The sequence below is a fragment of the Acanthisitta chloris genome, unplaced genomic scaffold, assembly GCF_000695815.1.
Source record: "Acanthisitta chloris isolate BGI_N310 unplaced genomic scaffold, ASM69581v1 scaffold39419, whole genome shotgun sequence".
In the NCBI taxonomy this organism is placed as follows: Eukaryota; Metazoa; Chordata; class Aves; order Passeriformes; family Acanthisittidae; genus Acanthisitta; species Acanthisitta chloris.
Genome location: NW_008691741.1, coordinates 1 through 27,251, shown reverse-complemented (window position 1 = coordinate 27,251; position 27,251 = coordinate 1). Strand labels below are relative to the sequence as shown.

General features: G+C 37.5%; 1 protein-coding gene across 1 annotated transcript in view; it reads right to left on the bottom strand.

Moving 5' to 3' along the window:
* Positions 1-27,025, bottom strand: part of ORC5 (origin recognition complex, subunit 5) — a gene marked incomplete at its 5' end in the record, with an annotated part of 52,446 nt that extends 25,421 nt beyond the window's left edge. Inside the window, 7 exons of the mRNA XM_009082320.1 lie at positions 12,735-12,845; positions 16,186-16,233; positions 20,013-20,125; positions 22,276-22,328; positions 24,487-24,577; positions 25,137-25,185; positions 26,895-27,025. Coding sequence (XP_009080568.1) covers positions 12,735-12,845; positions 16,186-16,233; positions 20,013-20,125; positions 22,276-22,328; positions 24,487-24,577; positions 25,137-25,185; positions 26,895-27,025 — 596 coding nt within the window. The remainder of the gene's footprint in view (positions 1-12,734; positions 12,846-16,185; positions 16,234-20,012; positions 20,126-22,275; positions 22,329-24,486; positions 24,578-25,136; positions 25,186-26,894) is intronic.
* Between the last annotated feature and the right edge of the window lie 226 nt (positions 27,026-27,251).

The following is a 27,251-nucleotide window of genomic DNA, read 5'->3' as shown; positions in this document are numbered from 1 at the left end:
GAGATTTTTGTGCCACTGATGCCTCTGCTATACCTGTTCAGTGAATCAGAACAGATTACTTCAGACTCCCAGTCTTCTAGACTGCCAGTCTAGCATCTTTCACAAGCACTACAGTCACACAAATTATTAAAAAGCTTTTCTCTACACCATCAGTGTCATACATCCATTAGAGGCCATTCCACACTAGAAAATATCTGTTGCAAAAAGTATTCCTAGGCCATATGCTAGTAATAAATAAAAAAGGCTGGAAAAGATCATTTTATAACAACAATCTTCAGCTTTCTTCTCATGTCTGTGTGGTAATGTCTTAGTCAATCTGTTTACTCTCTGTATCTACTGCAGTAATTTTTTTTATGTGTGTGATTCATTAGTCCATCTTTTGATGTTCTCTTTCAGATTTCTTGCTTTTATATCTAGAACATGGAACACCCTCTTGTCCATTTTATGTAGGTCACAGATATCCAACAACGTATCCAGCACTCTTCAATTATTAAACTAGTCCAACTTAGGTCTTCATTTTCTCTATCGATGCCTTTCAATAAATATCCCAGTACCACCCCTCCTATTTTTGTTAAACTCACTGCTAACAACCAGAGTCTGAATTCAGAACCTTTCAGAAGACACAGATGTTCTGCCTGTATATTCTACTCCTCAGACTGGAATATTTTAAGACGCTCACAATAGGATGATGAATCTCTCACTCTTCATTTGTATTCTGCTTCACGAACATTTATGGAAGGTGAGCAGGCAGAAAAAAAAGGTATGTAAAAACATCACACTGAAAGATACATCTCAATGTTCTACACGAATTGCTATGGAGACCTAGCAACAGGCCCTGTTAGAAATGGCAACGTATCTAAATTTATAATCACATTCATAAATAAATATTGGTCAGAAAACAAGACAATAATTTGAAAATAATCTGAAAATACAGGATTTTTGAAACTGTGTTTTTTTGTTTGGGGTTTTGTTTTCAGGTCTTGTTTGTTTGTTTGTTTTGTTTTGTCAAAGACCTTTCTCTGTACCCATAACACCAGGGTAGTAAATGTTCTTCTAAATGAAGTCCAAGTTGCACTATCACATGCTAATGAAACACTTAAACATCAGCATCTGCTCATGCAAACTAGACCTGTATTCCAATATCTCAATTTTAGTTTCAGTTAAGCTGTGCCCAAAAATTCACACTGAATCTCACTAATACTTTAAACCTTTACCTCTATAAGATTTCCTAAAATTTAAATAACTGAGCTGACATTATTCTTTTGGTGAATCTTCTATGAACTATATTTGTAGAGGTTATACTGACCAGCTTAATCTGCAGGAGGAATCAGTGGGAAGGTGTACAGAACAATCATTGTCCTAATCTGCAAACATTTTCATAGAATCATAGAATCAACCAGGTTGGAAAAGACCTCAAAGATCATCAAGTCCAACCCTACTGTGGTCACTAGACCATGGCACTAAGTGCCACATCAGTCTCAGCTTGAAAACCACCAGGGATGGTGAATCCACCACCTCCCTGGGCAGCACATTCCAATGCCTGAGCACTCTCTCCATAAAAAATCTCTTCTAGTATCTAACCTTTTGACAAGGAATATGACATCCAAGCAGGGATATTTGATGGTGGGGTTTTTTTGTTCGTTTTACAAGAAATTCAGAATAATTACTGAGAAAACAATCATAGTATCATAGATTCATCAGGGTAGGAAGAGACCTCTAAGATCATCCAGTCCAAACATTAACCAGTCACTCTGCTGAAACCCCTAACCCATATCCTCCAGTGTCAGATCCAGATGCCTTTTAAACACTTCCAGGGATGGTGACTCCACCACCTCCCTGGGCAATCTATTCCAGTGTCTGAACATCCTAACAGGGAAAACATTTTTCCTGACATCCAATCAGACTCTCCCCTGGCTCAGCTCAAGGCCATTCCCTCTAGTTCTCTCCCTGCAGCCATGGCAGGATAGAATAGTCCTTCAGGACAGAACAGCTTTAGATATCTACTATGTACATATTTGCATCTGAGGCTGCCCTGACTCCATTTCTAGTGGATGGAGCAACATCAGGACATAGTTCACTGTTAGATTTTTAAACTTTTCATTCAACAGAGCATGTTTAGATGCTCATGTCTACATCAGGGTGCATGGGATGATGTTGTCTGCACGTTTTCTTCTGTTCATTTCCTAGAAAAGCATGCCAAGTGACTCCCTCAGATATACTTTGACTGTGCAGACACATACATAGGTAGAACCAATGTCATCTAAAATAGTCATGTTGTTTCTTGTGTTGTCCACCCTTCTTCACCTCACACGAGAAATGAAATCATACAGTGGTAAGGGCAGAAACCTTCTGCACCACCTAATGCACCTTCAGATATTCAGCACCATCTTCAACCTTTATATTACAAGAATAGCAGCTTTTCCAAGTCTGAGCTATTGTAGTATTTGCTTCAGCTTACTATGTCATTCTTCATACTTTAAATGAACAATATTTGCAACATTTACTGAGAATATAAACTTTTCATGAGTGTGATTTACTTATACCCTGCTATCAGTTTTCCACATTGTTCCCCCCAAATATTTTCCAGCTTTCGTTTCCATAGAGGGAGAAGAGAGATTATGTAAATTCTTAACTATTCCTCATCTACCAAGAGGCATTCTTTTGTCAACAAGCTTCATATTTTGAAATCCTCTCTTTGAAATTAACTGTAATGCAGCTGCTTCTTTTGTCCAAGATAGTGGGGCTTGCAGTATCTGCTATCAAATGAGCACAGCCAGCAGCAGAGGGTCTTTGGGGGAGGAGGGATGTCAAGGAGAAAGTCAGTAGCTAGAACTGACTGCAGCTGGCAGGGCAGAAACAGTACAAGCATTCACCAAAGTGATCCAACACATTCTTTAATGTACCATTTTGCTACCTTATGCTCTAACATCATTCATGGACACAGTTCTCAGTACTTCTCAACCTCATAAAAAAAAAGGGAAGGGGTCCCTGGCACAGATACAATGCTACAAATTTATTTCACATGTGATACAGCAAAGTCATTTGTATCAAAGTGACAGATGGAGTGTAAGTACCTAAAGAGAACATGATCTAGGTGAAAGGGAAAGCACCATAGAAGAACCAGTTCAAGAAGCACATCAGTAAAAAGAATAGCCAGGTCTGACCAGTGATTCTGAAACATCTTTCTTGCTACTACTGGAGTTGCAACTGTATCCATTACTGTGTGTGCAGTGAATTATCAATTCTATTAATAACATATTAAATAAGTGAAGGCTTGTCCAATTAACATCTTGATAGGATATCTGTGTCCTTAACAGCTCTGCTGAAGCAAACACCAAGGAGCAAGTAAAGGTATTTTGGCTAAAAGACAGTGACAGCAAAAAGTACAGCAGGTAAAATTGGCCTTCAGTAGTCTTAAAAGCTGGAATTAGACATAATTTCTGGCCACCAGGGAAGTGAGGAAATGGAGCACTCAATCTAACTATTTAACCACAAGAGCTAGTTCTAGTTTTGAAATTGTATTTCAATTAACAGTTTCTATACAAAAGCTCAATAAAGAGATGGTTCATTTCCCCAAACAGGTTGTAATCCAAATCAAGAGAGAAACCAGCCAAGTTGTTTTTAAGAAAGATAAAATTTATTAAGAGTGTTAATGATGCCACCTGGGATCCCAACCAGGTTCTTTCTGGTCTTTAATAATATCTTCCTAATTGTATCATCTTAAATCAAGAGATTTACATGAGAACTAAGGAATTCTACCCTAATTCTCTAATTTACATTATCTTAGTATTGTGTCCTGTCTCATCTGGTGATTCTGGAACAGATTTTGTGCACACACTAAACGGTTAAAGCAAAGTGATTAAAAAACTTATCATATACAGACTGTTTTGAGATATATATGTTATCAAGAGAGGTTGTGCAGTACTTCCTTAATTAATCTTTGCTGTCTTAACAGATGAACCAGATGTACTATTATGTTCTTTGTTCTTCCCTAAAGAGGGGATGAGCCGATTATTTATCTCCAAACAATAGGAGTTCATGTACCACAGTGAAGATGGGTTTTTTTAATTGGGGAGGCAATCACTAACAAGCTTCAGCTGCAACTGCTTGATGTAAACACAGTGTGAATTTGTTCCTGGAGTATTAAACCATGTTCCTTCCATTAAGTACATGACACCAATTTCAAAATAAGTATGTAAAGAAAGGGATGGAAAGGACACAGTTTGGAAGGAGGAAAACTCTGGTTTGTCTTTCATGTATTCATATTTACTTCTTTCATACACTAACACGTTTTCATAGATAAGTTAAAATTTGATGCTTCAAATGCTGTTTATAAATAATGCACAGAGAGAACAGAAGTTAAGGAAACTGTTGGTTGATACAACACGTTCCCTATGTTACATAGCATGCAATCTAGGACACATGAAGGGCACGAGGGAATACAGAACATTAAGTTCACAAGGGACACAAAAATAGTCCACGAAAGTTATTAACCGATTCACAGAGCATATAAAACTTTTCATCACTACTGTAGCAAAAACATACATACCTACCTCAAAATCACATTTATTACTTGGTTATATTTGAAAAGTACAAATCTGACTTTTAATAAACAAACATATAGCTACTTACTGGTTTATGAGCCAACAAATTCTTAGGGGGGTGCTACACAAATAAAAAACTAAGCGAAAAAAATCACAGAAAAAAATCAAGGAAATTTAGGAATGAGTCAATTTTTCTGGATAAAAGACACTACATTTAGGAATCCCCTTTATCTTCCTGATAAACTCAATCTCATCTGAAGCCCTCACTCCCTCTCCTCTCAAAAGCCTTTCCCTTGTCATAACCAAAATTTCTTCCATAAAACTGGTTTTCCATAATTCACAACAACTTGTCTTTTTAAATACATTGTTGTTAAGATACAGATTAAGTGCCAAGCTGGGAACTATTACCAGAGGCTCTTCACAGATACAAAGTAAGTTTTCTACTTTAAATTACTGAAAGAAAAACTCAAATAGAACAAAATAGAATTTGATTTAAAAAGCCTCCCAAGAGGTTGTAAAGCTGCATTAACAATAACCCCCAAAAATGAAAACAAGATCAAACCAGGTCAAACAACACAACATAGCTAAAACATTATTAGTTTTTCTAAGAGATCCTTTCTGCAGCAACTAAAATTAGAAGGATTCAAGCATATTAGTCTCTTCACAGTTTTAATTAGAAAGTACTACTTGAACTAAGAATACTTTTATTTTTATTCACAGCCATGCTGAGAGTTAAAAAAAATAGAGTGAGCTATTTGGTTAAAAGTAATGTTTTCTCCTTTCCTTTTGCTTAACAGCAGGTTCTCTCAAGCTGCCATAGTCAGTGCTGAAGTGCTAACTATGTCACCATGCTGTGCATCACATTAAGTTCCCATTTCAGCTCATGAATTTCTGCCAGATTAGTCCAGTAACCAGTAACAGAAAATGAGAAAATAAGAGCTATTTATTACCTCTTATCACCATCTTCCCAAACCTACTGAAAATCAGCAGAGCACTGATCAATAGATCACTGCACTTTCTAATCAATAAGGCAGACTCAGCAAAATAAAGCGTGTCGGATGCATAACCCACCGAGGAAAGGATCCAGAAACAACACCAATTAGGATCAAACAGTTAATGATACAGAATTATTTTTAAAAAATCCCCACAGCTACAAACTGCCAAGTGCTCAGAAACTGTTCTAACACTTGCAAAAAAATTTTTTGGTATGGGCAGCCATGAAGTCACAGGATCTAAAGGCTGTACTACAAACCTGTTTGGATGATAAAGCTGCAGGGGAGATACATATTCTGTATGAAGGCTGTGTAAGTCATTACATGACATTACATGGGAGGAACAGATATTCTGTGCTGGTAAGATGTGTCTATGTATCTTCACTCACACTGAGAGAGGAGGGGAAGTTTATTTAGACCAGTAATGGGACTGAGATCAGCCCAGAGTCTATGGTTTATATTCACTCATTCCTGTCACTGGGAAGCTCTGATGTAAAGACCTCCTGACTGACTAGAGAGAGAGAGAGATACCATAAATCTTAATAGTTCTCATAAAGAAAATAAAGCAGCTTTTAAGACCTTTTCCACATAGTTTGATCTCTTTTGTAAGAGGAAATGCTTCCCCTTGCATGGAATTATAGCAGGATCATTCTGGAGATGGCAATTCCCCTGGCCAGGATGGATTAAGCTGTGCAATTTCATGTATTTTCCTCTGAAGCAAGAGGAGGATAGTGGAATGCAAACAGTCATTTGCAGATTAAATCGATAGGACAGAAACAGAGCCTGATGACATACTCTCCTGAAATTGAAGTCTAGATCTCAAGGCATAAAACCAGGGAAATACATGAGAATATATTTGTGTATATCTCAGCAACTAAATTCAAGGAAATCTATGTACACAAGCAACTCCAAGAGAAACGTAACTTTTACAAACATCTCACTTCTGAATGTTCACTGCTTAACACTCAATAATTCAACATTTCAACACAGTATAAAATAATTATTCAAAGACATCAACATTTTTGTATACAACTACTCGAATCTTTTGGAGCAGCAGTACTGCCTGATGGCTGTATAAAGCAAAGATACCCCCCCAAAACCAGAGGCATGAGATACTAGAATTATACCTTGAATCAGTTTGCAAAATTATCTAGGGGACAAAAAACTTTTTAAATATTCCACCAGAAAAAAAAGGAATCTCACTGCAACAATCTTCAGTCATGAAGTTCTGAATGCTAAGTGCATCTGAGAGCAGGATAGAAATATATTCTACCAAATAGTTGTCCAACACACTTATGTAGCTAATGTCTGCTATGAGCTTCTACTTTTTTTCAGTGAAATTTTAACACTGACTCTACCCAGTTACCCAGAAAAAGGACAAGCACAACACTTTGGAACTTTCACAATAAAGGGGAAGGAAAGAAAAGTGGTTTCAGAGAAGGAAAAACAGAATCCGCAGCAACTTTTTTTTTCAGCATTTTGCTTTTTTTTTAAAAAAAAAATAAAAATACAAAAAAAATTAATCTCCTTGCAGACATATAAACAGCACAAGAACAGGCTCTGTATTTTTCACATACTCTAAAAGAAAAACAGCTCCCACTCATCTTCACTCCACTTTGTAACAAAGCCTCTTAGGGAACAGTTTAGCACAAAACACATTCTAAACCAGACATTTTTCTGTGGAAATTCACCTAGCTGCTCCATTTAAATGGAGAGTATTATATTAGTGTTAAACACTCTAGTCCATGCAGATGCAAAATGTTCCTAAGAGCAGCCCCTGCAGCAGCAAGGAAAGCTGGGACACAATACAGCTGATGTAGCAAAAACCAGTAATTCTTATTCTGTCAAGAGTTGTCAAATGCAGAATGAAAAACTTAGTACTTTCAAACATCAACACAATCTGAGCTTGTAGAAGCAATTAGTGTTCTCCATTTGGAAAAAAACCCCTGTTGACAGGATTCATAGAATCACATCACAGAATTACACAGAATCAAGTTCCTCTTTATCAAATTGCTACATCAAGGGAATCAAATACAAAACACTAACAGAGACAGAACTAAAAATCCATGTGTGGGTATCTGGTGTCCAGAAAGGCTGTGACATAATACAATCCATAACACAAATCAAATATCTTTTCAATCTTGCAATCAAAATTTTACCATAGTTGGCAATTTATTAAAAAAAAAAGGCAGTTTAAATATTGAATTATCATCTGAAAAAGCAAGATATAAAGCATTCTTCTAACAACAGGGACAAAGAAATCTTGCAGGTAAAATGCCACATACTGTCCCAGTTTACAGGCAGAATACTGATATTCCTTATTCTCTTCTTGCAAGGCAGGCAAGAAAGCAAGACAAAAAGAAAACAAACCTCTTTGATTTTTACACTCCAAGAAAGGGCACTACTCCCCCCCCTTAATTAAAGAAAATTACATTCCTCTGGCTCCCTCCAGCTGGAAGTATGTTACGTACATCAGTGGTTTTGTGCACTTCTTATAGAACCATATTGGCACATAACTCACTACTCTTAATCTCATATCTGCAGACTTATCCTAACTTCAGTCAAAGAGCTCTTGCTCCATAGACAACAACTTGTAATGATATTTATCTTTAGGCCAGATTGAAAAATTTTGTTAATCTACATTTCAAATTCTTATGCGTAATAACTACATTAGTTTAATGAATTTGTGGTACTCCTGGGAAAATTAAGACACTTTTCCTAGATCTAGAACCAAAGGGATAAAAAAATGTCTAATAAATGACATACAGACTATGATGTGTAAATACCTGATGTGTCCTCATATACTCAAAGAGATAATCAGCCTTTGTAGAAATTTCTGCTTCCAAATCCACTGTAGTCTAACTATACAACTATGTGCAAATCTTTGCTGAATTGAATGAGCAGCATTAAAACCAAACCTGGGATGGCCCTAACTTCAGTGCATTAGAGTTAGAATGTAAACAGAACTCAAGTAACTGGTTAGTTATCTATTTGGGGACTTTCAGCTATTAGTATACCCTGATAAGTTATCAAACCTCTCAGCACAGATATCTTTCCAAACATTCAGAGATGTATTAACAGGAATAAATTATGCAAAAGTATGCAAGACAAAAGGGTTTCATTCCATTTTACCTTAGATAACATCATAGCTCAAAACTACAAGTAGATCTAATCCATCCTCTTTATGAAAAGCATATTTCACAAGAAAGCACAAGCAAGATAAAACGTCTAGAAAATGAAAAATGGTCACAGGAACTGAATTGATTTGAAGAAGCAATTACTAAATGATTTTGGCAGAGGAGAAAGTACTGGTTCATTTTGGCTTGTAAACCATAATGCAAACTGTAACAACAACAATACCTTACTGGTTGTGATATGAAAATAACAGCCCTTGTCCTCTTCAATGCAAAACGAGCTGATTTAATTTCAGTTGGTGCTGATAATTCTTGCCCAGTGCTTTGTGCACAGATTCACTCCTGTCCTATGCTAAGGCACATTTTAATAAAGAGAATAATGATATCAGAGAATCAGATGGGTTGGAAAAGACCTCCAAGATCATCAAGTCCAACCCTACCATGGTTACTAGACCATGGCACTAATATTTCTGACTTTCTATTTTCTGTGGGAAGCCTAAAATGAAATACTACTCTTCTCCAAACCAGAACTCAGCAGACTCTTCAGAAGCTTTGCAGAACACACTTGCAGGAGGCATGATGAAGTTTCTTTGTATCCCTCCATTCTGCAGTAATTGCACTTGGGACACAACACACATTTGCCATTCTGCACAGCAGGTCCATGTGGGCACACAAATAATCCTCCTGGTTGTTCCCAAGCCTGGAAAAGCATCAACTGCTGTACCTATGTAAGGAAACTCTAGGAATTATTTGCTGTTGTAAGATACAGACTGCATACCCCATAGCTGCACTGCTTTTAGCACTGTGTGAAAATACATTTGCATCTTTTCACTATCCTCCCCATGTTTTACCTTTTAAAATCCTTCCCCCAGTAATATATCCAACCAGACCATCAACTGTGCATGTTCTGCCCCAGGAACAGAATGACTGCCCAGTGGTGATGGCAATATCATCTTCAATCCCTTAAATTATTTCACAAAAAATGCATCTGAAGGAAAAAACCATTTAAAGATCTCATCCTCTGAAACAGCTGCAGAAATCAATAGTGCTCTAACCTCTGTTACCTACTGGTTTAAAACCCAAGCAAATAAATTCACACAAACAAATTCAGTGTAATGTTACACTAACACAAAATGTGTTAAAAAACAGGATCATGACAAATCAAAACTACTAAGAAAAACAGTGAATATTCTGGAGCAAAATGAGGACTGAAAACTTCTCAAGTGATTACAGAAACTCATATGTGTACTGACATCAATGGGCTATAATTCAAAACCCCAAACCTTATGTTAAACCTCCTCTCCAATAACCCTTGCTGGATGACTGAAAAATTTATTTTAAATGAGCATGAAAGAAATTTCAACTTTTAAGGGGGTAACTGGAACAATTTTAACTTACACAAGTGGAAATTTGTCTTTTTTCACCCCCTGGTGCTAATCTCCTGTACTAGTCAGTGAGGAAAACCAAAAATGAACCAACCCAATTCTCTCCTGTAACCCAATTAACAGCAAGAAGCTACAGCAGGAGGAACTTAATCTTGCAATGGTTTCAAAGATCACATGTTGGAGAAAAGAAACATGTCAGCTCTTTGTTTGAAAAGAAGTATGAGGCCATTTCAAGGACTAGTAATGTTAAAAGGCAAAAGTTAGATTAACATTCAAATTTAAGTTGAAATTCCATTTAGTAAAAATGAAGCATTTTCAATAAACCCTAACATTAAAAGGAAAAATGAAATTTTGCTGCTTATTAGCATAAAAGTTTCACGTTTGAAAAGCTAATGACCAGAATTTTCATGTGAATAGAAATGATGCAGAGAAACAAGAAGCAGTAAGAAATATCATGAAATCAGCAAATGACAGATCCTAAAGCAGCTGCGAGTCCTTCTTGAATCTTGACTGGGGTTGTTGATCAACTTTAAAGCCAAGCCATGCTATTTTCTGCCAGCACATGGGGAGAATTAATATGCATTTGGTTCATGTACAGCCTTTCAGCTTACAAATTAAAGTGCACATAAAACTGTTCTTGAATCTGTTAAGAAGCCAAATATTTGATTTTGGACATTCTAAACTCCTGTACAATTCAAGAATGAATTCCATGCTGTACACACCAATGAGGAAATCAAAGCTTGTGTTATCTAACAGCAAAATGTATCAATACTGCCAAGGATAACCCAACTCCTAAAAATTTACTTTGTTTGAAAAAATATATTTACACAATAACTAATGTCAAAACAACTGTTTTGACCTATTCAAGAAAAAAAAGGCCATTAAATATTACACCTCACTTAAGCTACTTTCAAAACCTACTATAAATTCTGTTATATTTTGTATTTTACATTAGACAATTCAACATTTTAATTAACATTTAATGCAAAAATTGCTTTATAATTATAAATACTTTAAAAATTGTATATGAAATTTTATTTTTGTCCAAACATACTTAATATCAACTTCTTTGCCCTAACCTGGTTAAGGTTTAATACAATCTTTTTATATCTTTATAGCTTAATCTGCAGATACTCAGAAGAATAAAGAGTTGCAGCTCTTCCTTGATAACACTGCCATCTGGTGTACACTCTGCATTAGAATGAAGCATTTACCTTGAACTTTTTCATTCTGGAATTTAGTCTGAGGGGGAACAACACTCCATGTACAAACGACGTCTTCAGTACGACTTAACTGTGCATTGGATTAATGACATTTGTTCTCTCAGCTGGAATGGATGGTAAGTATGCAGACATACTAATTTTGAAACCTGTAAAACTCTGTTACAGAACACATTCACATCTGTGTATGCCAAGGTGCTTTTGATAGCCAAAACCAGGAGAACACACAGCTAACATCCTACACACAAAGACAATCTTCCTAGAAGTTTACATAAACACAGACACAGACACCAGATTCAAATATTCCTTGGCTAAATTTGATGCTAAGCAAGCAAAGGCAGGTAGATTCCAAGCTGAGGACATTGGGGCTATTCAGCCTGGAGAAGAGAAGGTTGTGTGGAGACCTCAGAGCACCTTCCAGATCTGCAGGGGCTCCAGGGAAGCTGGAGAGGGACTCTGTGTTAGGAACTGCAGTGACAGGACAAGAGGCAATGGGTACAAACTGAAAGAGGGAAAATTTAGGTTAGATATTAGGAACAAGTTTTTTCCTGTGAGGGTGGTGAGACACTGTCCCAGGTTGCCCAGGGAGGCAGTAGATGCCCCAACCCTGGCAGTGTTCACAGCCAGGTTGGATGAAGCCTTGAGCAACCTGCTCTGGTGGGAGGTGTCCCTGCCCAGGGCAGGGGGTTGGGACTAGATGATCTCTAAGGTCCATTCCAACCCCTATGATTCTATGATTCCACGAAAGGTAGAAAATATATCTGTAAGTACAAGCTAAGTACAACTGGAAAGCATGAAGAAACTGAGAATTGCTAAGGTCGAAATGAAATATCTAAGAATCAAACTGACAGTAGAAATCTACCTTATCTAGAATAGGTAAATATACACTTGACAAACCCAGAGCTCTAGAGAAAACTCCAGATTTACTTAATTCCACCCAACTCTATAGCTATGCTGCCATCTAGTGAAACGAGTACTGACTCTTCCCTGCAAGGCTTCAATTTTGTCCAAATGAGAAGCATTAGATACACCTACCACAGCTAACATCTTTCACCTGTAAATGCCTTATTCCCTCTGCTCCTTCTTCACCACTACATTTTTGTAACATGTGGTGACTAATTTTGGTCATTGGATCGTGAGTATTTTATACACTTAACTTGAAATACAAATAGGCTTACAGACTTCAATGAGAAGCCAAGGAACTAATCAGCACAGATCACAGTCCATGATCAGAAAAAAAATTAGCTATTAGTAGAGTTCAGACCATTACACAGATTAAGTACTGAATTCACAGCAAGTAATACAGATAAATATTACTCTGAGCTTTCAACTTAAATTACTGTGTTGGTTGTTTTTTCATTACATTTAATTAGAATGATGACTTACAAAAACACATGTAAAACCTTTTTGTGAGTTCCAGACACTAAAAGGGAAATAAAGCAAGTAAGGACACACTCACCTGGGAAAATATATTTGCAGTTGGAGTAACTCTGTTGTCCACAATACTGTATAATATTGCTAACAATCTGTCCAGGGGAAATGGCTTTGGCCCAAGGAGGTGATTGCTTGTCTGTAACAGAAACAGGACTTTTCAATCCAATAGATCTTCCCTGGAGTACCACAGGATGCTATTGTCACATCATCTTGGTTTCTGGGGAGGCACTCTAACTCATGGAAGCCTTTCATGCAGCCTCCACATTATGGAAAACACTGAATACATGCTGATTGACCAAGATAAAGATACAGCCATAAAGATCTATTTCCCATGGCAAGTCTTCAAATAGGAACATTTTTGAGCTCTAACAGAGGATTGATGCCAAATTTCCTGTCAACTAGACTTATACATTCACTTGTTCTATTAAATAACCTTGCCCAATCTAAGGACTAAAGAGAAAGGACTGTGTTTTATGGCATTCAGAGAATGGCTTGGTTTGGAAGGAAGTTTCAGAATCCCTTGCAAAGAAGGGGGCAAAACTGGACAGAGCATTCAAGATGCAGTCCAAAGGGTGTTGAGTGTAAGTCCCTGAGTGCATCTGCCTCCCACAAGTTTAGCTGGCTAAAATAAGGAGTCCAGCTGGCTGAGCCCAGCTGCTGTGCTGGTAGAGCTGCTGTACAAAGAGCTGAGCCAGCTACAAACTGTGTTAGCAGAACACAGCATTGTCACTCAGCTTTGCATTCACAGCTATTGTCCCTTATCCTTCTTTTGCACCACACATAGCAACTTCACACCTCAGCTTCACTGATGGACATTTCAGGCATTACAGTTTATTGAATGCAGTAAATTGCATTCACTTGACTCAAAGAAACACAAGTTCATGATTTTTCAATGTTAAGTATTTTTTATATAATTTTCTTTTTTTACAAAAAGGAGAAGTACAGTTCATCAGGCAAAACTGGGTAGTAAGGCAAAACTCAGGCAGCATAGTTAGGACTACAGAGATTTATTTATGAAACACACTGTCAAAAGTTCTTACAAGGGAAATACTTGTTTCCCTTTGAGTTTGTATTTAATTCTCTCTACTCTGACATACAGTTTCCTGGTTTTTATTTGTAGTGTATATTGATTTATCCTTACAAGCAGAGCAGCCAAGATTAAAGAGGATTTTTCAAGGGAAAGTTTACTTCAAAATGTTTCTGGGAAAGAACACCTCTGTGGTGCCAGCCATCAGTGAAACATTACCACTCATTTCATCAGTAAAGCAAGAAGGTACTTCCAGTACATGTTTCAGATTTCCAAATCCAGGTGGTGTCCCCTTGGCTAAGAAAGGAAGTGGTGTGAAAAATCATGGAGCACACAGTCAAAACTTTAACATGGCACTCTCAGAGTGCAGGCATGGTGTGAGTTATGAACTGCACAATCACCTGCCCTTCTGCTTCTAAATTTGCCAGTTCTGTGCAGCATATTCTTTATTATCAGCAGAAAAAAGTCAATAAGCAGAGTAATTAAAATGGGTGCACTCCAAGCAGCTAAGCAAACACAATTAGCTCTGTTTAGTGCACACTTACTTCAGAAACTTCTCAGCATTATCAGCTCTCTGCTTAGACAGAAGACATGTCTAGAACTTTCACATTACTTAAGAGAAATGCTTTCTTCTAGAAAAGCCAGAAGAGTTAATTCTAAGAGAGTTTAACATCTAGAAGAAGCACATCTTTTTTATTATTTCTCTGACAGAAATAAATTCTTAGAAGACCAGGAATGGTTGAGAAACATAAGATGGTAAAGAACAAGAATTTTACAAATCTTCAGGGAGGAGATAAGGCAGAATACTACATGGAATAGTATTTATAAAAATGCAAGAGATCCAACATCTCTCCTATAAACAAAGATACCTTCCACAGTCAGAAAACGTGGTGAAAAACTTTAATGGCCATCAAATAAACTCTGTGTCCTCTATTGTCTTTTCACCTTGGTAATATATTGATCTCTCAAAAACTACTTTTCCCCTTTTGCCACTACCTGTGCTTTTTAACAAGTGCCAGTTTCATGTTCCCACTGCCTACCTGGCCTAAGCCTTCCACAGTACCACAACTGCAAGTCATGTAGTCACACTCACAAAATTTCATGAACAAGAATGCGAAGCAGAAGTTTTCTTTAAAGAGTAAAAGCTTAACTCAAACTAAATTACCTGCACAAAAGAAACTCCTTAATCTCAGCTGGTTGAATTTTCCACTTTTTAAGCACATACTTCAAGACAGAACTATACCTCTCCTTTTTTCTCCTTTTTTTTTTTTTCAGAAAGCATTTCCAGACTTCTTTGGTTGCTATATGACTGAAGCATGTTCAGTTGTAAGCTAGAAATTCTGATACAAAATGAATCCAAGGCTGAGGTTGAAGCAAATATACAAGATAAATTCTTTTTCAATAAAAAACACACCAACACATTTGATCTTCTGATGGACTGACATCTGAAAAAGTCACTCCTGCAAAAACAGCTTCTTCAGGAAGATTTCACTTGTCACTAAACTAGATAAACATCGTTCCTGGGCAACTGTGCAAAGGAACCCAAAAAATTCTACTGCCATCAGCAACAGGGCAATTAATTTCATGATAAAGACAGTTTCTTCCCCTCATTTAGAATATTCACTTTTTCTAATTAAAAAAAACCCCACAGCCTCTGGACTGAACACAGTTAAGAATCACAAGATAGATTTTTAGCCTTGCTGCACCTAAACTTGTAAGGAAGGATTTATTTCATCTAACGTTAGCTTCCTGCCAAGTAGGTCTGCCCAGCAAAACTAGTTTCCTAAGTTCCCATTACAGCCAGGAGAAATCTAATCAATACAACTTGTGGAGCAATTCATTTGACTGAATGCAGAACCTTCTTTAGCATGAGCTGAATCACACCCTACACTCCAGTGACTGTATTGACTAGCTCTGTGCTGTCTATAAAAAGACACCAGTTTAGACACAGGCACCCACTGGAGTTAGCAGCCTGATCTGTAACTCAGTCTTTAGCCAAGCTTCTCTGAGAGAAGGTGTATTGACATAAACCATCACACCAAGTGAGGCAAATGAGTCTTTAATTATAACACCACATATGTAATTCTTGATCCCTGTGTTTCAGTTTCCCTCACCATAGAATTCTTTCTATGAAAGTTCTTTAAAGAATACAAATTATTTTCTGAGAGAAATTCTGATATCTATATACTCTTCAACCTACAATGTCCTTTAGCCAGCTTTATTACATTTTGTTGCACATAAAAATATGTCTTTAGGAGATAGTTTTATGCTACAGTTAAGTTTCAATAAAATAAAAATTACAGAAATTCATCTCATTCCAAACAAATGCACTAATAATTGTTATTTATGCAATTCTGCTGTTTTTACAGTAATCAATGATGCAAACTCACCAGTACAGTAGAAAGAAAACATATGCTGCCAAGCTCAGCTTCAAAGACAAAACACATACCTTCTCATGTCTCTTCATAAAGTTGGTCTTTCTAATCTTTCCATGATGCTGCAAATACACAAAGACAGAGTCAAAACAGTCAACAAAGAATATAGATACTACAAATGGTAGTATGTTATTCTAGGGTGTCTTCTTTACTACACCTCCAGTATTTGATGTTACTACCAGGTCCCTCTTACTATAAGCCCCAAAATCACACTTGTCTTACTCCTTGATTCGTTGTGTCCCAAGTGGTGCAAAGCAGAAACACAACACACTAACACTTTTTGGTGACGTGCCTAAGTTTGTTTCCTCATCTAATCAGGGACTGATGAGAAGAGGCAGTAAAAATTTGGTTTTACTATAACTTCATGCCCCCATCCTCCTCATATCCTCAGTCATCAAACAAAACAGATTTTTCACTTCTTTATCTTTCCAGAGAAGTTTAAATGATGGCTACTTCTTTTTTAAAATGTATCTGTGCATAAAATCCATCTGAATTTTCACCTTTTATTGACCCCATTCTAGAATTTGGATGGTACACAAGTTGGCAGAACGACAACAGGAATTTAATCAATACAATACAAAGGTAGTTCAAGGTGCATGAGGTAAATGACAAAAGGAAGGAAGAGGGGAGGATGGGGGGTGGGTGTTGAAGAGATTAAAAAAGGTGCAGTTTTAGAGCAGTCCTAAGAAAGGAAGGACTATCCAAAGAAAACAACTGGATCTCAAGTCTTGGATCTCAACTGAAACCATGAGGGCAAGACAAGGACAGAAATACAGTAGACAAGATGTGACAAATGAATAGGTTAAGAAAAAAAAAAAATACCAAGAGAGACATGAAGGATGCCATGTGTAAGTGATGTGAAACTAGAGGAGAGCCACAAGCATAACATTATTTAAACATAGTTAAGTGCTATTTCCCAAAATATCACCTCATGAGATTTTCCACAGCCCTGAGAAGTATAGCTTATTAATAAATCTACCTTGTAAGCAAAAAAAAAAAAAAAGGAAAAAAATAACTCAAAAGGAATTGTTTTTTCACTATCATGTTTAAAATCTGGTATTTGTGGCCCTCACAAATCTGATCTCTGTTACTGCAGCTTTCCTTGACTGACTTCTGAAGAGTTTAATATCAGACAGGGCTTAAATTTGCTTTACATGATTCGCCAGAGTTAAACTGAAAAAGTTCATTCAGTTAATACACAGCACACATAGTCAAGAGACAGCAAAGTGATCTTTGATCACACCTCTGAAAAGAAGACTGCAGAGATAACCAAGACCTTTCAGAGGGGAAAGTGATCATGCCTGAGGTTACCCAGCGTGCTTGGGATGGATCACAACAACTGCATTCATGATTTTAAAGGTCACACTGGGATCTCCACGTGGTGTGTTTAAGTTACATCAAAAGTGTTCCAAAGCCAGTGAGCAGGTGCCCTATTTCTGTGCAAGCACAAAGAAACATGAAATTCAGAGCTAATTTGCAATTAGCTTTTAATGCTGTTCTCGATTAAAGACTCCACATATATATTGCTATTCTTTCTTTTTCAGCTTACCTTCCAAACCAGCTTCGTATTTCTCTCTCAAGCTGCTGGAAAGCTCTTGAATTTTCACATAACTAATAGCAGTGATGCCAATTATCACTTCCCTGCTTTGTCAGGCTGTTAGCATTCCAGGCTGCCACAAACTGGGACTTTATTTTCAGCTGTAGTACAGCCCAGCACCTACAGAGTAGTGCAGATTAGCAGCACAATGACCATCCTTTTGTTTGCATCTCTTTTGCTGCCTTCCACTACTAGAGTCAAATCACTCCAGAAGATACTTCTCTGTAATCTCCACTGAATTTCATTGCAAACCTGATAAAAACAATATTCTATTTCCACTGTTCACATGACTCATAAACCAGTCAGCTTGAACCTCCCTAAAAAGTGCTGGTTTTGCTGGGCTTTGAGATGCAGCTATTTCTGGAATTCAACTTGAGACCTGATGAAGGGCTAACTGCTACCAGATGACACATGCAGCAAAAATGGTAACTTCTGCTTCCCCACCTCTTAGGAAAAATAGCTGGAAGCATAGAATCATCAAGGTTGGAGGAGATAGCTAAGATCATCGAGTCCAACCATTAACCTGCCACTGCTGGAGCCCCTAAACCCTAAACCAGATCCTCCAGTGTCAGATCCAGACACCTCTTAAACACTTCCAGGGATGGTGATTCTGCCACCTCCCTGGGCAACCTATTCCAGTGCCTGAACACCCTAACAGGGAAAAAACTTTTCCTAATATCTAATCTGAATCTCCTCTGTCTCAGTTCATGACTATTCCCTCTACTAGAACTGATAATAACCTAACAGCACTGACAATTGCACTGATAACTAATAGCACTGAACAAAATACCTCTCCACAGTCTCTGCTTCAAAAAGCTTAGCAGCTCATGTTTACTATACAAAAGTTTAATAGGGTTCATGTGCAAGAGTAGAAACTAACTCAGAAATATTAAAAAATGAGAAATAAAAATTAAATTGAGAAGGTTGCTCAGTGAAAACAAGAAAGACCTGGTATGTTTTGATAACATGCTTTACTGACTTGACTCTTCTAAGTTTTTGTATTTCTTTACATTTCAAGACTGATATGCAAAAATCTGTGCAGAAACACTTCTTCAGCAAATAAGTATCTAAGAAAGAAAATGCTTTAACAAACTGAAAAGAACAAAGTTTGCCCATAAAGAAAACTTGCCTTTCTACACATCCAACAAGCAACCCTCCACTCAGGAAAGGACTAGACAAGAGTCAAATACCTACAGTTTCCAATGGAAGATCATACCAGAAACACAAAACCTATATTGAAACTCAAAACATACTAGTATATCACCACTAGGAACTGCAGCAACTTCTCAAAACATGCATCTATGATTTTTTTTTTTCAAGAGGGAAGAAGAAATCAATCATACTTTTACAAATTTGTCTTGTCCCATTTTCTTCAACTGCTCACACCTATCCATCCTGAATACCATACATCTCTACACACATGCATGGATCAATAGATACTGTAGCTGTTGATAAAATGCACAGAAAGCCTAATCACTTTTCTGATCCCTGTCTTCCTGCCTACATTTTGCCAAATGAGTAACTCAAAGTGAGGCCATGAGCCAGGCTTAGGAGCATGAAGATCCTGGGTAAGAAACAGACTGACAACAAAGGAGGGCACCACAGCACTTGTTTGCAGCATGACCACGACACAGCCCACAGAGGGAAAAAAGGAAAAGTAACTCAACTTGTACATGGCAAGAACTTACAGAAAATGGGGTTTAGCCCAGGATTTGGTAGTGAGGATTAATACACTCATCCTAAAATATGCATTACCACCATTTTAACACAACACATACCTGCTAATGGAACCATCTTTGCAGATGTTTCTGTGCCAGAAGCTTAAAACTATGTAAGTAAGTTAATAATGCACTATGCCATTTCACCTCATTAAAGGTTCAGGCAGTTCTGCTTTGCACCTTACTCCAGAAGCTGAAGTGTGGCTTATACCCAAGAACACTGCAGACACCCCACAAAAATGTTTTTAAAACAGAGCTGCATCAATTTATAATAGCAAAACACAGTACCTGTGCTGTAACAGTGTTACACATATTTTGACATGAAGAGGAAGTTGAGTTTATTAGAGATTTATGATCACTGAGTTATCATTACCAATTAAACATGTGATCTACAGAAAAGCTTCTCATCAAACCAAACAAAGCACACACAGAAAGAGAGCTCAAAGAGAATGGCTGAAGAGTTTGAAACTAGGAAATTCATTGTGCAGGAATCCAGTAAGCAGCACAAATAAATAAATCTCATTACCTTAAGAAAGAACCTCTTATCTGTCCTAACAGGATTGTAGGAGGCAAGGTAAGCAGCTATTAGAAGAAATTTGGAGTAATAGGGAAGTTCCATATGTGTATGTGCAGAAAGTCCTAGAAAATAAACAAACAGTTTCAGTCACCAAAACCCAGTCTGAACATCCACAAATTTCAAATCAGACTTGTCTGCATTCTTCTTTTCATTCTCTCCTCCTCTATCCCTGTAACAAAGGGAGCATGGCTACTTTCTCAACCCTGTTTTCACAGATACACAGATACATACTCAGTGAAGGGCATGGCACAGAGCTAAACAAAACTAACATTCTGAAGCCTTTTTGGACTCATCTCAGTATTTGAAGCATCAGAGATTCATAAATCTCGCTCACCAAATAAAAAAAATCCAGGCTACTTTCATTTAAGGTCATTTTTCTGGTAAACAGGGCAGATGAAGAGATGTATTTAAACACAAGGGCATAGCTTTTGTCCAAGACTCAACCTTCAGGCTGCTCCAGCCTGTGCCAAACAGCTCACCCAGGACCAGGGCTGGCATGAAGAATGCAGCAGTGCTGTGCTTCTGAAAAAGTAGCTCATCTCACAATTTTTAGCCTGTTTTTATTTCCTACAGACAGTGTTTTAAACATTTTAAACCTGATCCAGTTGCCCTTGCCTGCTACATGTATACTTAAAGCTTCAGATATTAAAACCCACAAGAACTACAGTCTAGTGAGCATCTGTCTTCCCTCTTCTATTTTTATTTGCATTTTTACCTTTACAGTCCCCCGCTCATTTTACACAGCTTATGCATAAGAATAGGATCATCAAACCACCTTACTTCATCAGCTGTCTAACTATGGACACCATTAAAGGGTCTCTCTTCAGCCTTCTTTGCTCGCATGGTGTTTTTTTTACCTCCTTTTTTTACTTCTTTTACTTCCATGGTTTCTTGTCCTGTGAAGCACCTGTACCCTTATGCTTTAATCCCCAAATACCAGCAAATAAAGATCAAGGAATTAGACATGTTTAAAAGTTAAGATTCAGAGGTCACAGTGATGAGAAGCATCCTAGATGACAGCTAGCAATAATTTCCTCTTGTATAGGCATAAAAGAACAGTTCTGGTTTAATTTACAATCAAGAGATGCTTTTGTATTGCATGTTAATTATAAAATCCAACACCAAATAAACTTACAGTTAAGACAATTTAGTTTCATACAGAATTATGAGTTTGTTCCATTCTTCTGGTCAGCCAATATTGCATCACACACTGAACTGTTTACTTATTTTTAACCCACAGTAAAATTTATTAGAATTATTTTTTAAGCATGCTATTATCAAATGCTGTTTAACAATCTTTCCTACTACATGTATGTAAAAGTCAGAGAAAGTGCATCTGAAATAGTCTCCTTTTTTGGAGCTGTCAGGTGCAAAAGTATCTCATGATCACTTGGGCATGGAAGGAGGGAGTTTAATAAGAACACTTTGAATCAAACAACTTTGGCCCACACTGATCACAAAGCAAACAGTCTGATGATAGAAATCATCTTAAGACAGTTTTAAAATAAGGAACTCTTCTACCAATTATCTAAAAAAGAAATTATTGTCATGATAAGTAATATGAAAAAGTGCTTCCAAGCTACAAACTGGTCAAGAGACCATGACCAACTGACATCACCAGGAAAATATTTTAGTATTCCTTCCTAAATTATAAATGAAGGCTGAGAGATGTATTGAGATTCAACTTTCCAGCCTGTCTAAAGTATAAAATCTACAAAGTTGTACTCATCCAAGGAAAGAACAGAGGGAGTTGTTACAATTCTGACAATTCTCTTTGCCAAAAAAAATTAGGACACAGGAGAGCTGTTTGTTTAGGAATGTGCCAATCCAGTAAAATACACCACACAGAACATTCTCTCCTCCCCACTTGGACAATTCTGCCAGTCAGCACACAGAGGTTTGACCATCAGGGCTCAGCTCAACCCTCATCCATTCTCACTTAAGATATACTGATTTAAAGAATTCTGCTTTTACCCCCAAAGGATCTCAGGAGAGATTACTCCCAAGATATAAGCTAGGTTAAAAGTAGTAACACTCTTTTGTGGAACACCTTCTCAAAACTACATGATTACCCTCAACTGCAGCTGAAAACTAACAGGGAGCCTCACCCATCCAGTTTCATTTCACAGTTTCTCAGATAATAATGACCAAGTCAAACTGAAAAGCAAACATTTCAAGCTACAAGCCCCCACAGGGTTACTACATCCAGTACCTTTCAACTGCCCAGCTTCTGCATCATCATGCTGCATGCGCTCCCACTGTGAGCTGAAAGGTAAGGCAAATACAGAAAGATGAAGTATTTATTAGTCTTTTAGAGAAAACTACCTGCTTGGTATCTGCATATTTAATGACACTGGCTAGGATACAGTAAGCAAATATCAACAGGCTTCTAAGTTTCAAGAACAATGCTGGATTGGCTAAAAACACCAAAAGTTTTGATTTCTTTTAATCTGCTTAATAACTGCTTCTGTTCATGAGAACAATACTGTAATTACTTCATAATGTGATTTCGAAGTCTATGCAAAAACCAAAGCAATATTCATTCTTGAGTGAAGGCATCACAATGAAACGTTCTGTCAGCGAAAATTACCTGCAAGTAGTTTGGAGTTTTCCTAAACAATAGCAAAAAATTTCACTTTAAAACTTCCCTCAAGAAATGGCATTGCTAGAAATATTGTATTTTGGATGATTTTGTATACCACAAAGGTATTAAATAAGCAGGTGCACCAGTGCTGTTCTAGTTTGTTATTTTAAAGATCTTTATGAACAACCATAAGCCACAAAACTTATGAAAACAATGTAATGAGAGTTCATGTAAAACTCAAATTATAACGAATGACCAACCAAAGTATCAATGAGGTAAGGTCTTATCCAGTGCCTATTTTACAGGCAGGAAAAAAGTTTCATTTTCATCTCAGGTCAGGTAGCACAACAGCCAATAGCAAAGTTCTAGTACTGCAAATTACAACTTCAAGAAAAATGCAGAGTAATCACAGTTCTGTGGCCAGAAAAACTGACATAGTCATTTTAATTCCTAGAGCATCTACTGGTACATAGAGGTAAATCCTAGAACTATTAAACAGAGAGCTGAAATTCCTAATAGAAACCAAGTCAAGCTCAAACTTATAATCAAAGAAAACTGTAAAGAGCGAAATTAGTTATTTGAAAACAATTCATAAGCTACTTTGTATCTTATATTACACCCTAATTAGAGCAGGCGATTACATAACGTAAAAAGTAAGGAAGGTTCCGAGTACACCGTGCAAAGAAGATCAATATTGAATATAAATAAACATCTGAGGCAAGCAGAGAAATGCCTCATTGTACAGTGAGTCTAGCTTGTACAAAGTAAAATCAATTCCTTTTGTGAAGGAATGATCACTTTTCCAAAACATTAGCAAAGACTTCTACTATACACTCACTCAGGTTCAGTTACCAGAATACTCTATGGCCTCAGCGCCGCTCAAAGGTAAGAAATCAGTGTGGTTTTATCAAGACAAAGAAATCAAGAACTACTGAATTTTCTCTTTACATGGTGTAACATCAGAATCGCTCATCTTGAAGACGGACAGCATTAAATCTAAGCTGATTATTATCACTGAAAATGAACACCACCATCTTTTATTCTAGCTGTGTGGCATCTTAGAAAATAAACATGGAATGAGTCCACAGTGGATCCTTGTGGCTAAAAGACCAATGGAATCCTGGGATGTGTTAAGAGTATTGTCAGCATGTCAAGGAGGTGATCCTGCCTCTCTACTCAACCCTCATGAGGCCACACTGGAGTATTGTGTTCAGTTCTGGGCTCCTCAGGACCAGAGGGACATGGAGCTCCTGGTATTCAGTGGAAGGCAACAAAGATGCTGAAGGGACTGGAGCACCACAGTGATGAGGAAAGGCTGAGGGAGTTGGGCCTGATCAGCCTCGAGATGACCGAGAGGGACCTCATTAACGTATTCAAGTGCATGAATGGAAGTGCCAGGATGATGGATCAGACTCTGCTCACTTGTGGAAACCAATAAAACAAGAGATAACAGCAAAAACTGATGTACAGGAAGTTCCACCTGAATACAAGGAAGCAATTCTTTCCTGTGCAGGATTCCCATGCTTGGCAATTTCATACATGACAGAAAATGGATCTATCTTCACGGTCATCAGTGAAAGGAGAACACAACCTGCTGCCACTGCTTTGCTTACTGAATTTATTGCATGCTACAAATACCATTTTGTTTAAATTTCCTCCTGAGATACCTCACTTCTAATGGAATATGGCAAGAAAGAAATTCACCTGAAAGAAAAAATAGATTACCTCTAGCAAAAAAGAAACACTTCACATGAAACATAATTGAGACATATTTAGAGAGGAAGCTTGTTAAAAGCAGCAACCTCAACAAAGCAAACAAGCCCTCACCCTCCCAATTACCTGGATATTTCCCGGAGATAAACAGTCTGCATTGCCTTCTTCAAATGAGGCTCAATGTTCTTCCAGAGCTTGCGGGTGTCACGTTCATTTGCTGCACCAAGCCAGAGCCAACTCTGTTAAACATTTAACTCACAAAACACCAAACCCATCTCTGACATCTGAACAGTCACAGGCATGACACAAGCAGCTTGACTCTGAATTGCTGTTTTAGGGTGATGCACCATCACCATCATCCATCCAGCATGCACATGCTACCATGCCAGGCTGTTTCTCTGTGGCTATTCCAACATAATCAGGGACAACTGGACAGAACCTCTCCCCTCAGTTTCTCCTCTTAGCTTGACACAGAAATGATGTATCCCATTACTTTGCAGAAATCCTGGCGGTTGAGTGAGAAGAAAAATTTATGGGGGGAGGTAAATTCTGATGCTGTTTCTACCTCTGTTTCCTTAAAAACCAACACCAAATATCATCTACTGCTTCTGCTGCGAGTGCTTCTGACTGGGTGCAACTGGAATAAGCAATGCTGCTGTGACCAGAGGAATCCTTGTGTCACCACACCATGAGGATGAAAGCCAAGCCCTCCACAAAACCCACAGGACAGCACCTGCTCTCTTGTACACCCACTCAAATTAAAGACTGACACTTACCTTCTCCTCTGACTACTGGTTCACAGTATTTAGAAAAATTGAGTGCTGCCTACAGAGAAAATTACAAGTTATTAAAAAGGTACTATATATTTTTTTACCTAGCTACTGAATATAACAAGCAGTGTATTTCAACTGCTTTGCAAAGCAAATGAACTATTTTCCAGCCAATAATTATGGTGCTTGCTTACAAACATCGTGCTGAAAAACATGGCACCTTTTCTATGCCTTAAAAATACAGACACAAGTCACCTATCACAGGTTACTTGGTTTGGATCTCAGCAAAACCTGTTTGATGCACTCAGGGGCTGCATTTTTTAAAACTAACATAATAATTAAACATCATAAATCCAATAAAAATGTTTTCTTTAACCTTTTTTTTTTACTCCCTTCATTTTCAGATGAAACTTTCCATTCCAGGAGCAGTCCAGCATGCTCAAAAGCAGGCCACACACACTTACACACAACCACAACCAACCACAAAAACCCTAACACATTTCATATCCAAAGGAATTCTTTTGGCCTAGGGTGAGATGGAGGTATTTTGGACAACAGTATAATCTAGATCTCTTTCTCAAATGGTTAAATCAATATCACACAGAATTGCGTAAAATAACAACCCTCACATCTCATTCTCCTTCTGTTCTACTGCACTTTATTAAATCTCTGTGATAGGACAGCAAACGCAGCAACTTCCATATATAAATCTAATAAAATTCCAGAATATGTTAATAATCATGCACAGAAACATACACATTTAGAGTCTATATTAAACACTAAGGAGTAGGTCAGAATCCTGCAGATTGTTGTATGTGTCTGTCACTATCTTCTACAGAAGAGATGTGGAAATCACAAAGAGAATTTAGGGTCCAGATATGTATTTCCATCATATTGACATTTTCACACACACACAAACAGTGCATCCACAGCTAACGAAATTCTCATAAGCAGAGCCACTTGAGCACACGTGTGTGCAAGAACTGTGACCCTGATTTCCATCTGTGTCTCCAGCAATCTCATTTAAATAGAAAGTCTGTATGGTTAATAGGTAAATTCAGCTGAAGTTTAACAACATGTTCCCAAGGGAAACGCAGGCAGAATGTTCAGACCATCTCTCTGGCACTGATTAGTTCACTGGCCATAACCATGGATCACTTCAAACTTGTAAAGCTTCCAATATAGCTACTTCAATAACAATCTGATGAGCTAATATTTGCTATTGTTACTAACCTTTTCTTATGCAAAGATCACCATCAAGTAATTTTTCTTGTTCTTCTGTTGAGCTTGTTTACTATTACATTTTTCAGTTGACACATGGTTAAAACCCCTTGTTCCAAATATATTCAATGCATTAGCAAAAAAGTACTAAGCATTGTAATTCCTTTACTGCAACCAAAACAGTTGCAACCTTTGCTATAGATTTTTAGAGAAAGTGCACTTCAAGCTAACACATCCCTAAGAGGGCAGATTTACACTAGATATAAGGAGAAATGTTTTATGATGAGGGTGGTGTGACACTGAAACTGTGGCTGCCCCATTCCTGGAAGAGTTCAAGGCAAGGTTAGATGGGGCTTTGTGCAACCTGGTCTGGTGTAAGGTGCCTGTCCATGGCAGGAGGGCTGGACTAGATGATCTTTAAGAGTTCTTACCAATCCAAACCATTCTATGATTTTTCTCTATGTCCATACTCAACAATAAATCTAGACTTTGACCAAATTTGGCAAAAGACCAATGCAACAACTCCAAAGGAGCTCATCTCACCAGATGCCGAAGTTCTCTCAGGTCCCTACAAACCATGTAGAAGACACCAAGCAGAATATTGATATATGCAGCATAGAAATCCGCAGAATATTCTGGGGGATGATGCTGAGACAAGATCTTCTGAAGATGTCCTATTCAAATAAAAATAAATTGTTTATTTAAAGCCAACTTAAATAACTGACCACAACTTACAAGTTAATTGGAAAAACAAACTACAATCATGACTACAGAAAAACAACAAAATCCACCAAAAATGACTGATTTAAAGAACTGGCAAATATAACAGAACCAAAATGTTACTTTGAGATGTTTTGGCAAGTGGAAAAAACTCAACTGCATGAGGTTCAATGAGGCTCA